The sequence below is a fragment of the Prosopis cineraria genome, unplaced genomic scaffold, assembly GCF_029017545.1.
Source record: "Prosopis cineraria cultivar Desert tree isolate PC_DT_omini unplaced genomic scaffold, ASM2901754v1 PC1, whole genome shotgun sequence".
NCBI lineage: Eukaryota > Viridiplantae > Streptophyta > Magnoliopsida > Fabales > Fabaceae > Prosopis > Prosopis cineraria.
The window spans coordinates 47,561,185-47,574,273 of NW_026555332.1; the positions used below are offsets into that span (position 1 = coordinate 47,561,185).

Genomic DNA, 13,089 nt, shown 5'->3' on the forward strand with positions numbered 1-13,089 from the left:
TTAATACCTTAATCCTAAATTATAAGACAATACCAGAGGTATTTCGTTGTCTCGAAATATAAAATAATTTGACAAAAATAAAGTTTTATTATTGATATTTTTTTCAATATTACTCTTCAAGTGGATAAAGAATTGAAATGATTGTAGATTTAAAGTTATATTAAAAGGAGGATATTGTTAAAAATTTATATTTTTATTTTGAAAAAGTACGTTTGCAAAGTGTCATTATTGAGTTTTATTGGTATGCATAATCTTGTCTTATATGTCTTATAATTTGGGACAGAAGGAATATCAATCAAGTCACTAAAACAAATTGACAATTTATAAGTCTTCATCCAAAATATACAAGTCCTCCTTCAAAAGTTTTTGAGCTAGTATTTATGTGTAATTTAGGAAGCTTAATTGGTATTAATTTTCATGTAGGGTACTTTCATGTAATTTTTTGGGTTCTTTCCTATAATTTTTTGAGATACTTTTCTATAATTTCTAAATTAACTAACAATCAACGTTAATTTTTTTAATTGTAACATACCCAATGCATCATTTTTAAAAGTTGAAAGGAGAAAGTGCACCACATGTATGCTTAGGATTTCGGACACTTGAGAGAATAGTTGAAGAGCAAAAATACCCTTTAACATAAAAAATTATCATATATTAGCCAAGTCCTCAAGGCTATGCAGATCAACTCAAAGGTTTATTAAATTTCAAGTCAACTAAAGGAACTTCGCGTTCAACAGGAACATTTTTGTGAACAAATTAGTCCAATTGTTATGATAAAGCCAACAAGGTCTTTGACTTCATGGAATCAACCTAGAAGGGTTGATAGTGACTCTCTACCCTCAAGCTTTTGATTAGGTCCTCAAGCTTAAGGTAACCTAAACCTTGCTAGTAAGACCCTCCTTATGGTCAGATATAACTTACTGATGGTCAAAAAGGTCATTTTGTTAACTTTAAGTGACATTGTATTGTTTTATAAAGCTTAGGGGTGACATTAACCTTTTCGTGAGCTAAGGATACAAGGCATCTTTAACACAAAACTTCAGGGCAGCATTACACTTTAACTTTAATAAGAAGTAGGTGCATACTACGTAGATGGCCAACTAAATATTATTTAGTCAAACTAACAATCAATGTTTCAGAGTTGTTAAAATTGGGTGACACTTTACTATGTTAGAAACTTGGAGGGGCACATTGCCCTTTTCCTTAGTTAAGAATATCAGACACCCTTAAGGTCAGGGATAAATTTTCACCTTGGCCCTATTGTATATTGATGTTGATGATTTATAGGACATTTTGAAGAAGTAAATTTTAATCCAAAATGTAGGATATCTTGTAATAATTAAACTATTTTGTTTAATTTATCTCTTTTTGATTAGTGTGAAGGTATTTGATTTAATTGTATCATTATTTAAGGTCAAGAGTAAAAAATGAAAGCACATCTTATTTTCTATAACATTAAAAAAAAACTTGTTTCTTTTTTAAGATGAATGAAACGGTCAGAAATATCTTACAATAAAAACTAGAGGGAGTATCGTGCATCAAATAATTTTTTATTTTTTTAACATGTTTTATATACATATTTTCTATATTCACATGTATAAATATGTTAGAAAAGCTAATCATAATATTTATATTTTATATATTAAAATAATTAATTATATTCTTCTATAACTAGGGGTGAATAGGGGGCAAGCATCCTGAAATAAATTTTCTTCAAAAGATGTATATTTTTATTTTTGATATATGTGAAAATTAATTTTGACCTCACTTTTTTGTAATTTTTTATTCTTTGGCCTCTCATGTGTCAACTTCTAGATTTGTCTTTGTCCATAACACGTAAAATAATATCAATTGAAATGGAACAGAAAAATCTCAACCCGTCTAATTAAAAAAAATAAAAGTAAAATATATTGACCATCCTTCTATTATACCTTAATTATGCAAACATCGCTTATATTTTAAAAATTCAAATAAACCTCTCTTAAAATTAAAATATATATTACACAAACCTTTTTTATATATTTGAGATTCTATTTTCATCCATTAAACTATTAGTTAACTATAAAATTTGATGTTTAAACTTTTAATTTGACTAAAATTTCCCTCTTTAACATAAGAATTTTATAAAAATTATATTTTTTTAAAAAAATATTTTTTTGTATTCAAGTAAAAAAAATGTAATATGTACATTTTGAAATTTTTATTGTATTATAATTTTTTTATTTTTATCATATTATAAAATTTTATTTTTTTATCAAATTTATTGAAACTTATTTATTTATGTTTTTTTTTAAATTTCTAACAATAAATTTGAAATACATATTTTTGTTCATCACATAACATAAAATAATATAAGTTCAAGAGATTATATAAATAATTTAAATTTAAAACTTGTAAACATGTTTTTTCACAATAAAATTATGTAATTGTCAAAATAATATAATTTATAATTTATTAGGGTGGGGAGCAAATTAGTAAATAATTTTTTTAATATAAATTTTGATTTAAAAATAAGTTTTGGAAATCTTTTTAGAATATTCTTAACGGAGTTAATGAATTGAATTAAATTGTATATTTTTAAAATAGAGGAGAAGTTTATGTAATTAAAATGAAATAAAAGGGTGATGAAATTATTTTACTCCATCATTTAGCCAAAAAAAATTGAGAAATGACAAATAAAGAATTAAATGTATTAAAAGTTGGCCACAATACCCATCACTTCCCTCAACTTCAGTTGTATTGTAGCCAACTTTCCTCAATTTTAAAAATCTAAAAAATTACACTCTCAACTTAATGACTTTGACGTTTAATCTCATGATATTAAAATGACAGTTAGATTTAACAGAATGTATGTCATGTCACATCAACATTACCCTGCAAATGACATGTAATTTTGAATAATTTGTTAATTTATCATTGCTTAAAACTGATAGCTCTCCTAAGTAATTTTATAAATTTTCTAAGTACATCAATGGCATCACTGTCCAAATTTAAATGAAGAAAATATTAAAACATATTTTTAACCCTCTAACTTTATATAATATTTTAATTTAATCTTTTAATTTTATAAAATATTTTATTAGTCCTTTAACCCTAACATCATTAGTTTTAAATAATTATTTTTTATATCAATCATTATTATTTTATAATAATTAAACTTAATATATTACATTTGAAAATATTTTATCAATATTTAAAACTTTAATATAAAAATTTATTGGGATAAAACTAATAATATGAGGGTTAAAGGATAAAAAAAATAATTTATGAAGTTAAGATAGTAAAATAAAATATTATATAAAATTAAAAAATTAAATATATACTTTACCAGAAAGAATATATTGGAGATGTGATATACAGTGAATGGTTTTTGACCTTAAAAATACAAATAAAACAAACAAAAAGCAGTCCTTTGTGCAAATCCTGATACATGGAATATGATTTTTGGATGTATGAATCTATTTTACTTTTTACTTGGCCTATAAATCTATAATAATTTATTTTTGGAATAGGTTATTATGACCTTTTTTAAATGAAGTATTATCGTCTTTTTAAAAAAATCATTACCACATTTTACAATTTTACGGTCATTATTGGTGTAAAATAAAAGGGAGAGCCCATAATATAGGATCGTTGTCATTGACCTGAGACGCTGGTTTATGAGGCGAGAATTCCCGAAAGTCAGAGCCGAAAAGCTACTCCACTATTCCTAAGCCCGAAACCAAACCGTGCTTGCAACGCTCTTCGCGTCGCGCGTGGCCAGAAATATACGCTCGCGCAAACGCTGGTGCTGAACGGCCCAACCTCCTGTGTCCATGCAAAAATCGTCACACCACCTTCTCCCTCTGCATCTTTCTCTTCTCTCTCTCGCGCGCGCTCGCTCACATCACACTCTCCTTCGTTTTCTCTCACTAACCCAATCAAAATTCCCTTTCAATTTTCATTCCTTGCCTTCTTTTTCTCGCTATTTCTCTAGTTATTACTCACATTCATTCTCTCTCTGACAAAATTCGTCATTTCAAGAAATCAATACTGCCAAATCGTTTGTTCTTTATCTGCGCATAAATATAGACTGTTATCAAGTTTTTGGAAAGAAACGCTTCTGGGTTGGTTTGGCCGAAATCTTTGTTTTCTTTCTTTTATCCTTTTTAGCTACGAGAGGAGCGTTAGGAGTTTCGATTGATCAATGGCGAATACTACATCGGTCGCCGCCACCCCTGCTTCGCTTTACGTAGGCGATCTCCACCCTGACATCACCGATGGTAAACTGTTTGAAATATTCTCCGAGTTCAAGAGCCTCACTTCTGTTCGGGTCTGCAGAGACTCCTCTACCGGCAGGTCGCTCTGTTACGGCTACGTCAACTTCGTCTCTCCTCAAGATGGTAATGGCTAATGAGTTCTCTTTTGATTTGTCGATGGTTCGATACCCATCCAATGAAGCCTTCCGATTTTTTTTTTTTTGGTTTTTTTTCCAATCAAGTTATTGGTTTTCAGTGCGGCATTGTTTCTTGCATGGTGCGTTTGCTGTCCTCGCAGCTGATATTATAATGCTAATTTATTATAAAGAAATCAAATCAAAGATCTGGGGACCACTAGCCTCTCATATCTTGGTCCCTGTAATTTAATGAAGGTTACAGAGGCTTGGCTTGATTGATATATGAAACCTTTTTGAAGAAACTTATTTTCATTTCGATTTTTCTTGGCCTCTCCGACGTGCTCTGCACTGTATGGAAAAGGACGAGAAGCTGGCATTGGAAATCGCATTAATTTGTCACATTTTCGATCTCAAGTTAATTTGACTGAATCTCAAAAATTTAACAAGGCTCTGGTGGTTTTGTTTTCTTTACTATGTTTTGGCTTGTTAGAGAACTGTCAGCCATGAACATAAGGTTTCAATTATCCTCTGGCAAGTGGTTTTGTCTTCGCCTCGTCTCTCTCTCTCTCTCTCTCTCTGTGTCTAATATTGTTTGGGGGGGGGGGGGACTCTAATTACCATTGTATTAAGCAAGTTTAACTAGAAAACTTCTGTTGATTCTTTTAACTGTTGTGCTTAAGAATGGCCGTTTCCCATGCTATTTGCCAGAACTTTCCAGATTAAGTTATATTTCATTTATATATAAATTATAGATCGTAATATTCCGATAGCTTGGTGAAAGTAAAAATGTTGAAGATATATACCTTAATTTGTTCTCTTTGGCTTCGAGTAGCATTTCGTGCTATTGAGGTGAAGAATCATTATCTACTGAATGGAAAAGCGATGCGGATCATGTGGTCAAATCGTGATCCTGATGCAACTAAAAGTGGCATAGGGAATGTGTTTGTTAAGGTATGCATCGGCAACTCTTAAGTGAGATGATTAAATCGTTATTTGGTTTATTTTTTCCTTAAGTGGATTCTTATGAAAAAGTGTTTCTGATACCATGGCAGAACCTACCTGAATCAATAGATAATGTGGGATTACAAGATTTGTTTCAAAAGTTCGGTATCACTTTGTCCTGCAAAGTTGTCATGTCTGAGGATGGAAAAAGCAAAGGATATGGCTATGTTCAATTTCAGTCAGAGGAATCTGCAAATTCTGCCATTGAGAAGCTGAATGGCTCTACTGTTAAAGACAAACAGATGTAAGCGAAACTCACGATTTGTTTACTAGTATGATATAAAGCATTTTTTTTTTTTGGGGTCATGACTGTGCAATGAAGTGGATGTTTTATGTGTTTTCACTTGGCGGCTGTATTAAATTTCCGTATACTGTTACTTCCAGAGATTAAGCTCAGTGTGTTTTCCTTTTGTCACAGCTATGTTGGAAAGTTTGTCAAAAAAAGTGACCGCATTTTGCCAAATCCTGATGCGAAATATACAAATTTGTACGTCAAGAATTTGGACCCCAAAATTACTGAAGAGCTTCTACAGGAAAAGTTCTTGTCTTTTGGAAAAATTGTTAGCTTAGTTATTGCAAAGGATGACAATGGGATTTCAAAGGGCTTTGGCTTCGTCAACTATGATAACCCAGATGATGCTAGACGGGCAATGGAAGGAATGAATGGATCACAACTCGGTAGGGTGTTTATCCTTTGTTCTACCAAGAATTTCCGTTGACAAAATCTCTGTTTAGTGTTAATCTCCAATATCATATCGTTTTGGTTTTACAAGCAGGTTCAAAGGTTCTATACGTGGCCAGGGCACAAAAGAAGGCTGAACGTGAGCTTATTTTGCACCATCAGTTTGAGGAGAAACGTAAAGAACAAATCTTAAAATACAAGGCATGCCATGCCCCCTATTGTTCCGAATTATCCTGCCATTTCCATCTTCTGATGCTTAACTATGTCTTAATTTAACGACCAGGTATCAAATGTTTATGTGAAGAACATTGATGATGATATAAGTGATGAAGAACTACGGAATCTTTTTCGTGCATGTGGATCAATAACATCTGCAGTAGTTATGCGAGATGGCAAAGGTATAAGCAAGGGGTTTGGTTTTGTCTGCTTTTCCACCCCTGAGGAGGCTAATAAAGCTGTGAGCACCTTTCATGGTAAGTTGGTTTATAAGTGTGATGAATGGATTTTAACAGGGTGGATTATGTCTTCTGTACAACAATTTCAGATATATGCTGCTTTTATACTCTGCAAGTTATACTCTATATTCCACCATTTAACATTATGACATTATCTGTGGAACTCTTTAGTACACGCATATGTACTGGCTATTTGTTTATGGTACCATATATAAGCTGAACAATCTCGACAAGAATAAAATTCAAATGCGCATAGAGTGGTTTTTGAAGGTGTTATACGAGAAGTCCGGCTCCATGTTATTTGTTAGTTGCATTTTATGAAACAAATCGTGTTCAGTCATCATGAGCTGGTGAATTTTTATGGTGCGTGGCATAGTCAATCCTTTATAACTTAGTACTACCAACAAAGTTGTAAATATATCGTATCATAGTTAATATTGCTTTGGTATGTTGATCTGTAACTTGAAATTCTGGTTATGCCAATTTGCATCCCTGCCTTTATGAAACTTGAAATATCTCATGCAAGTTCTATTAATATTCCAGTTTCCATTTACGATCTTTGCGTTGACATTGCCTTTACTGCGTAATAATCCTGTTTGCCTTTGCTGCGCTGTTTTAGTTACATTTAAGTTGATATACATGCCACAGGATATATGTTTCATCGCAAACCATTATACGTTGCTATTGCTCAAAGAAAGGAGGATAGGCAAGCACAATTGCAGATTCAGCATGCACAGCGAATAGTAGGACTAACTGGGCCTTCAATAGCTGTTATTCCCGGCGGATATTCTCCTTATTATTATGCAGCTACTGGCGCCGTTTCACAGGTGCCTTCTCGACCTGGGCTAGTGTATCAACCTTTGGGGTTGACGCAAGGATGGAGGGCTAACAGCTTTGCACCTCCTACGAGACCGTTTCAACAGCCACTAGTTCCTATGGTGAGAAACATCTTTTCTTGCAAGCACAATATATCATTAAAAGAAAGGGGGGGGGGCTTAATATCCTTGTACTTCATTCACCAGCACTGTGCACAATGAAAAAGGTAAGAAATATCTTTTCTTGCAATCACAGCAAATCATTAATAAAAAAGGGTCAATATCCATGTACTTCCTTCACCCATTTTCAAGATTTTAATTCTGACCTTTTTCATTGTGTACAGTGCTCACAGTGGAAATGCATTTGTTTTGCATATAACTTATTACAGTTTTATTTTGGGTGAAGAAATCATCTTTTGATGGCACTTTTGTTTAGGCATAAACATTTTTTCCGTTCTTCCATTCACAGGTTTCTAATTCTACTAGGCAAAATAGGCAAAACAGGGGCAGGATGAATGGGCAAACAATTTCACAGGGACATGTTCACCCTGGCACACACATGCCACAATTGCGTCAGCCCTTTCAGTTAGTGGCCTCTTCAAAAGAATCAAGTACACAACAGGTTTGGTTTTGTTTCGGGTATAAAGTTTTTAAAGCATTTACCAAGATGTCTTATTTCTTCTGGTAGGATTGCATGCACGGAGACTGCACACTCTCTCCCCAAATATCCCGACTTTCTATTTTCTTAATCTTGATTCTTGTAACTTGTATTGTTTAAGGATATGTTGGATCATTTTACTTTCCTTGTTTCCTGATATGGTCTTGCGGAGGGGCGCCTTTTATTTCGTTGAGCATCTGGCCTTATATTGACTGTGAAATAAGGGAGTCTCTGATAGCAGTCATAACCATCTTTATGGAGCAAAGAATAAATGATGCAATATGCAACTTGACTTATGAGAACTGATCCATAAGTTTAAGCAGAATAAGTTTGATGCTAGTGATGATTAGAATGTTTTCTTCATGGTCTTATATTCAGTTCAGGAAATATAAAATGACGATACTTGTTTGATATCTAAAGTTTTGTGCCTTGCAGCGAGCTGGGCAGACAAAGTATGTGCCCAGTGGGCGCCAGCCTGACATGGAGAAAGTATCTGGAGTCTCATCTGGTGGTAGCTCTTCTGTAGGATCTCCGGGATCAGAAATGTTGCATAGCATGCTTGCTGCTGCTACTCTGGAGCAGCAGAAACAGATACTCGGCGAGCATCTGTACCCTCTAGTCCATAAACTCAAGGTGAAACCGATGCACTTCTGTTGTCTTTTGTTGATTCTTGGGGTTAGGTTGTGACTTAACTACAACAATTTGTCTGTGTTGTATCTTTGAATGACAGCCTGGCCTAGCAGCCAAGATTACAGGGATGCTTTTGGAGATGGACAACGGAGAATTGCTGCTTCTTCTGGAGTCTCCAGAGTCTCTTACTGCCAAGGTGGAAGAAGCCGTGCAGGTGCTCAAGAACTCTAAGACCAAAGTTTCTGGCCAGGATGTACTTCATTCGAATTTCCTTTCAGCCGAAGTTGCGGTGAACTGAATACTTAGTCCTGGAGAAAATTCTTAGTTTGAGGAGTAGTTGGTGAGGCCGGCGCTTCTCAAGAGCTGGATGTTACATTGATTTTGGATTATGAACCCTGCAGTATCTTTTCTGCATTTTATTGCCTTTTTGGACTAAACTTTTTTGTTTTTTTAGCATAGGTTGACTTTTATCTTTTAGAATTTGTAGTGAAGGAATGATTCAGAGACTTGCCTTGGTATTTGATTAGATGGACTAGCTAAAAGGACTAAATTTGGGGAAATCAATTGTGCACATTCAAGCGCTGAAAATGCAAACCTATGGGCCAGGGCCAAGCACTATTTGTTGCAGTCCAGGAACTTTTGTTCAAATCATTTGATGAGTCTTCGGCCTTTTAAAAAAAATGAACAATTGTAGCCAAAAAAACAAAAAAGAACAAGAAGCAATTGATGTACTTTCCTCATCAGGAGAAATGGAGGGATTTTGGAAGTAGACGTCTTGAAAGGGTCAAAATACATAGAAAAAATTAATTTTTTTTAATCCTTTAATTTTTAACTCACTTGTAACTAAGTCCCTCAATTATAACTCGCTGCGATTCAATCCGTCAACTTTTGATTTACCTATAATTCGATCCTTATTTTTTAATTTTTTTAAAAAATTTCTTATCAAATAAGAGGGATAAAAAAAATACTCATATATTATTCTAAAATACCCTCCTCTTGCTCGTTGATGTGAGATATAAGCTAACATGAAAAAAATTAATAATAATTCAGAGACTAATTTGTAAGTGATTCAAAAGTTGAAAGACTGAATCACAGCGAATTATAATTGAAAGACTGAATTACAAATAAGTTAACAGTAGGACGACAAAAACATCAATTTTCCCAAATACATAATATTCCTTATGGGGTATAGAATTGAAGACCGTTTTTTGGTCAGAGAATTGAAGACATATTGACATGCATAAAAATATGAATTACTGCTCATGCAGTGTGAACTAAATTATATCTCGGACCAGTTAGCCAGTTACTGAGTATTCATCGTTCATGCATGGTTCAGCGATGTTAATACTTGCATTGAAGATACCCGTTGAACATTACACCTTGCAATTCTGTCATCAAAGCAAGTAACTGGCTAATTATTTTCAGTTACATGGACGAAACAATTCACATTTGCCGCGTTACTTGAGCAATCTCACTCTAAAACAATACTTGGAAACATGAATTAAAATGTTAAGGGATTGTTTGATTTTGACTTTTACAAAATGTTTTCAGTTTTTAAAAATAAAAAACTTATTTAAGTAAGTCTTTTACATTTAAATCATTTTCAAAATAAATTTCATTTTTTATTTTTTAAAAATGAAAAATGAAAAATGAAAACATCCTAAGATTATTTCCGTTTTTTTTTTTATTTTTAAAACACACTGCAGAAGTTACATTATCATCACTCCCATTATCATTGATCGACAGCTGCTATCAGACAATAGTCATGCCTGACCCCACCGTGATTTTTTATTTTTAAAACAAACGCAAGCTGTTGTTGTCTTATTGATTGATATACTTGAACAAAAGTCGTGAGGGAGAATGACACGTAGGTTTTAAAAAGATAAATTAATTTAAATTAAATTTTAAATATTAAATTTTAAAAATTTATAAATTAACCTCCCAAATTTAAAATTTTATTGTGTTAAATTTATAACTTATCTTTTTAAATTATAAAATAATTAAATTTTTTATTAAAATTTAAAATATAAATTATAAATTCATTATAATTAAATTATAAAACTAAAAGTTGAATTTACAAATCTATGACACTTAACAATTAAAATTTAATTTAAATTAATTAATTTTTTTGGAGTTTCTCTCATTTTTTCAAATAGGGAGGATTTTATCTCAATATATATATTGGAAGTCGGTTTTGCTCCTCATTTTCTCCTCAACACTCGGGAATAAATCTAGATTGTTCAGATTAATTTAAATAGTTTAAATTTAATTTTTTTTATTTTTAATTTAAACAGTATTAATTTAATTTAAACAATTTAATTTAATATTATAATTTTTTAAAATCTTTATAAATTAACCTATCTTGTCTGTAAAAATTTATACTATCTAAATTAGTGATCAAATTTATTATAATATATTTTTTATAATTTTTGTATATGCTTTATTTTAATAAATATAAAATAAAAATAAAAAAAGATTAAACTGGGACCATCCATTGATTAATTATCGATTCAGCTTCGCTTCTGGGTGCAGAGAAGAAAAGGAGGAGCAGAAACGCGAAGGAGCAAAACCGGCTCCGATATATTGATTATTCTTTTGAATTGGAAAGTGGAAATTGAAGTCTCTGCGGAGGAAATATAGAAAACCTCGAAATCAGAAGCCTTCCTGACGCAACAAGCAAGTGCAGAATCACATTTTTCGGGGCGGAGTGTCAGTTTGTTGGCTTTAGGCTCGTCTGGGTTACGCACTGGAGCAAGACCTTCTCGCCGGAACCGAAGGTTCCTCTGTTCCATACGAAGCAAAATGCCTGCCTTTCTCTTCTGCCTTCAACTTGGCCTTTTCGCTGCCTTCCACCCACCTCTTGAGCCTCTTGATCAATTTTCTCCTCCTGGAGCAACCCCCACCTGCTCCATCATCGCTTCGAGCAGCGCCATTGCCAGGCGCGACTTGATGCTCCAAAGGAGATTCTTCTAATTCTTGCTCTGACTCATATTGAATCATTTGACCGTTTCCTTCAAATTCCAGTTCTACGTGGTCTCCCATCTGCCTCCGATCTTGATGTCGTTGCTCATGCAACCTAATCAGCTCGTGCCTCAGGCATGCATTGTTCCACCGCAAGTAAATCAGCTCCTTCACTTCACCTGCTCTTCCCTTCTTCTGCTGCTCCAACTCCTTCAGAAGGTGCGTGTACTCTTTCTCACTTGGATTTTCTGCTTCATTCTGCCAATGGGAAAGGCTTTCAATGGTCTGACTTGCAGTACTTCAATTTCACTATACTTTATACTAATCATCTCTTTATCCCTATGTATTTATGTCTTGGGCGGGTGGCTTACCTTAGACGCAGATGATTCTTTTGCTGTTTCAAGCTTCATCAGGAGTTCTTTCTTCTCTTTCTGTAATTCGTGCAAAATCCTTTGCATCCCGTTGATTTCATCCACCGATTTATTGATGACATTAATTTTTGTCCGCAAGGCATCGCCGATTCTGATCCTTTCTGTTTCTTTTGCCTTGATAATCATAGTTTGCTCGTGAATGAGGCGAGATTGTGCTTCTGATTTTCTCAGCAGCTTCTTGACCTTCCTCCGAAGTAATCTATTCTCTGATTTCCAACGCTCAAGCTGTTCAATAATGTCCAGATATTGAGCAACGAATGCCTCCAACCTCTTATTCTCTGCCTCCATTGACGAAATCTCCCTATCATAGAAATCAACGCGAGCACTCTCCAAGGACAGCAAATTCTTGATTTCCATAAGCAGAGACTCTTGCTCTTTCAAATCACAAAAATGGTCAAATTGCAACCGTAACACCAACTCTCTCAATTGCAGATCTTCAATCCGGCTTCGCAGGCCATTAATCTCTTGTTCAAAACACGGGTTGTCATGAAGAACGGAGCTTCCTGGAAGAACCCTGGTATCTTCAGGTGTAGGCACTTCATCTTCCATAGAAGCAAGGCTATGAAAACTTTCTTCACGTATAATCCCTTGCTGAGAATCATTTTCTGAGGAATTTACTCTAGTTTCTGGTGAAGAAAAGACCTTAGATGGACTTTTCTTTGACAGTATCCAGGCATAGATGAAGCCAGCGAAAGATACAGCCAAAGGAACACCTGCTTTGAGGATCACTGGCTTTAAAACCTTTATCTTAGATGATGTGCTTTCCATTAAGACGATTGAGGTGTTTCAGAGATTGGTAATTGTGTCTCCTGATGAAATCTGAACTGAAGATGCCCAGAAAATTGTGAATTTGATTCTCGCTATTTTATCTATGTTTTATAATTTGATGCCTTTGTGTTCTTGCTTGTCCTTTCTTTACAGGCACAATGGTATGTAGCTTTATGACTACTCCACCATCATCTCCCATTCTTCACGCTCTTGGGAATCTTATTCCTTTCCAGATTACTCAATTCTATTGCCTTTGCCTTTTTAAAATTGATGTTTTCGATGCTGGGCTTCTTTTCTTTGACGGCATGTTCA

The 13,089-nt window shown here is 33.7% G+C and overlaps 2 protein-coding genes across 2 annotated transcripts; one reads left to right on the forward strand and one right to left on the reverse strand.

Moving 5' to 3' along the window:
* The first annotated feature begins 3,878 nt into the window (after window positions 1-3,878).
* LOC129312693 (polyadenylate-binding protein 7-like) lies at window positions 3,879-9,220 on the forward strand. Its single transcript, XM_054955373.1, has 10 exons — window positions 3,879-4,382; window positions 5,208-5,326; window positions 5,428-5,621; window positions 5,796-6,055; window positions 6,154-6,260; window positions 6,343-6,532; window positions 7,163-7,452; window positions 7,799-7,951; window positions 8,423-8,620; window positions 8,718-9,220. The coding sequence occupies exons 1-10, from the start codon at window positions 4,187-4,189 to the stop codon at window positions 8,913-8,915; spliced, it is 1,905 nt and encodes a 634-aa protein (XP_054811348.1). The 5' UTR covers window positions 3,879-4,186; the 3' UTR covers window positions 8,916-9,220.
* A 1,898-nt stretch (window positions 9,221-11,118) lies between these two features.
* On the reverse strand, window positions 11,119-12,948 carry LOC129312703 (protein CHUP1, chloroplastic). The gene is made up of 2 exons (XM_054955384.1): window positions 11,950-12,948; window positions 11,119-11,836 (listed from the first exon to the last, which is right to left on the reverse strand). Exons 1-2 carry the CDS (start codon window positions 12,775-12,777, stop codon window positions 11,357-11,359), a joined length of 1,308 nt encoding a protein of 435 aa, XP_054811359.1. The 5' UTR covers window positions 12,778-12,948; the 3' UTR covers window positions 11,119-11,356.
* Between the last annotated feature and the right edge of the window lie 141 nt (window positions 12,949-13,089).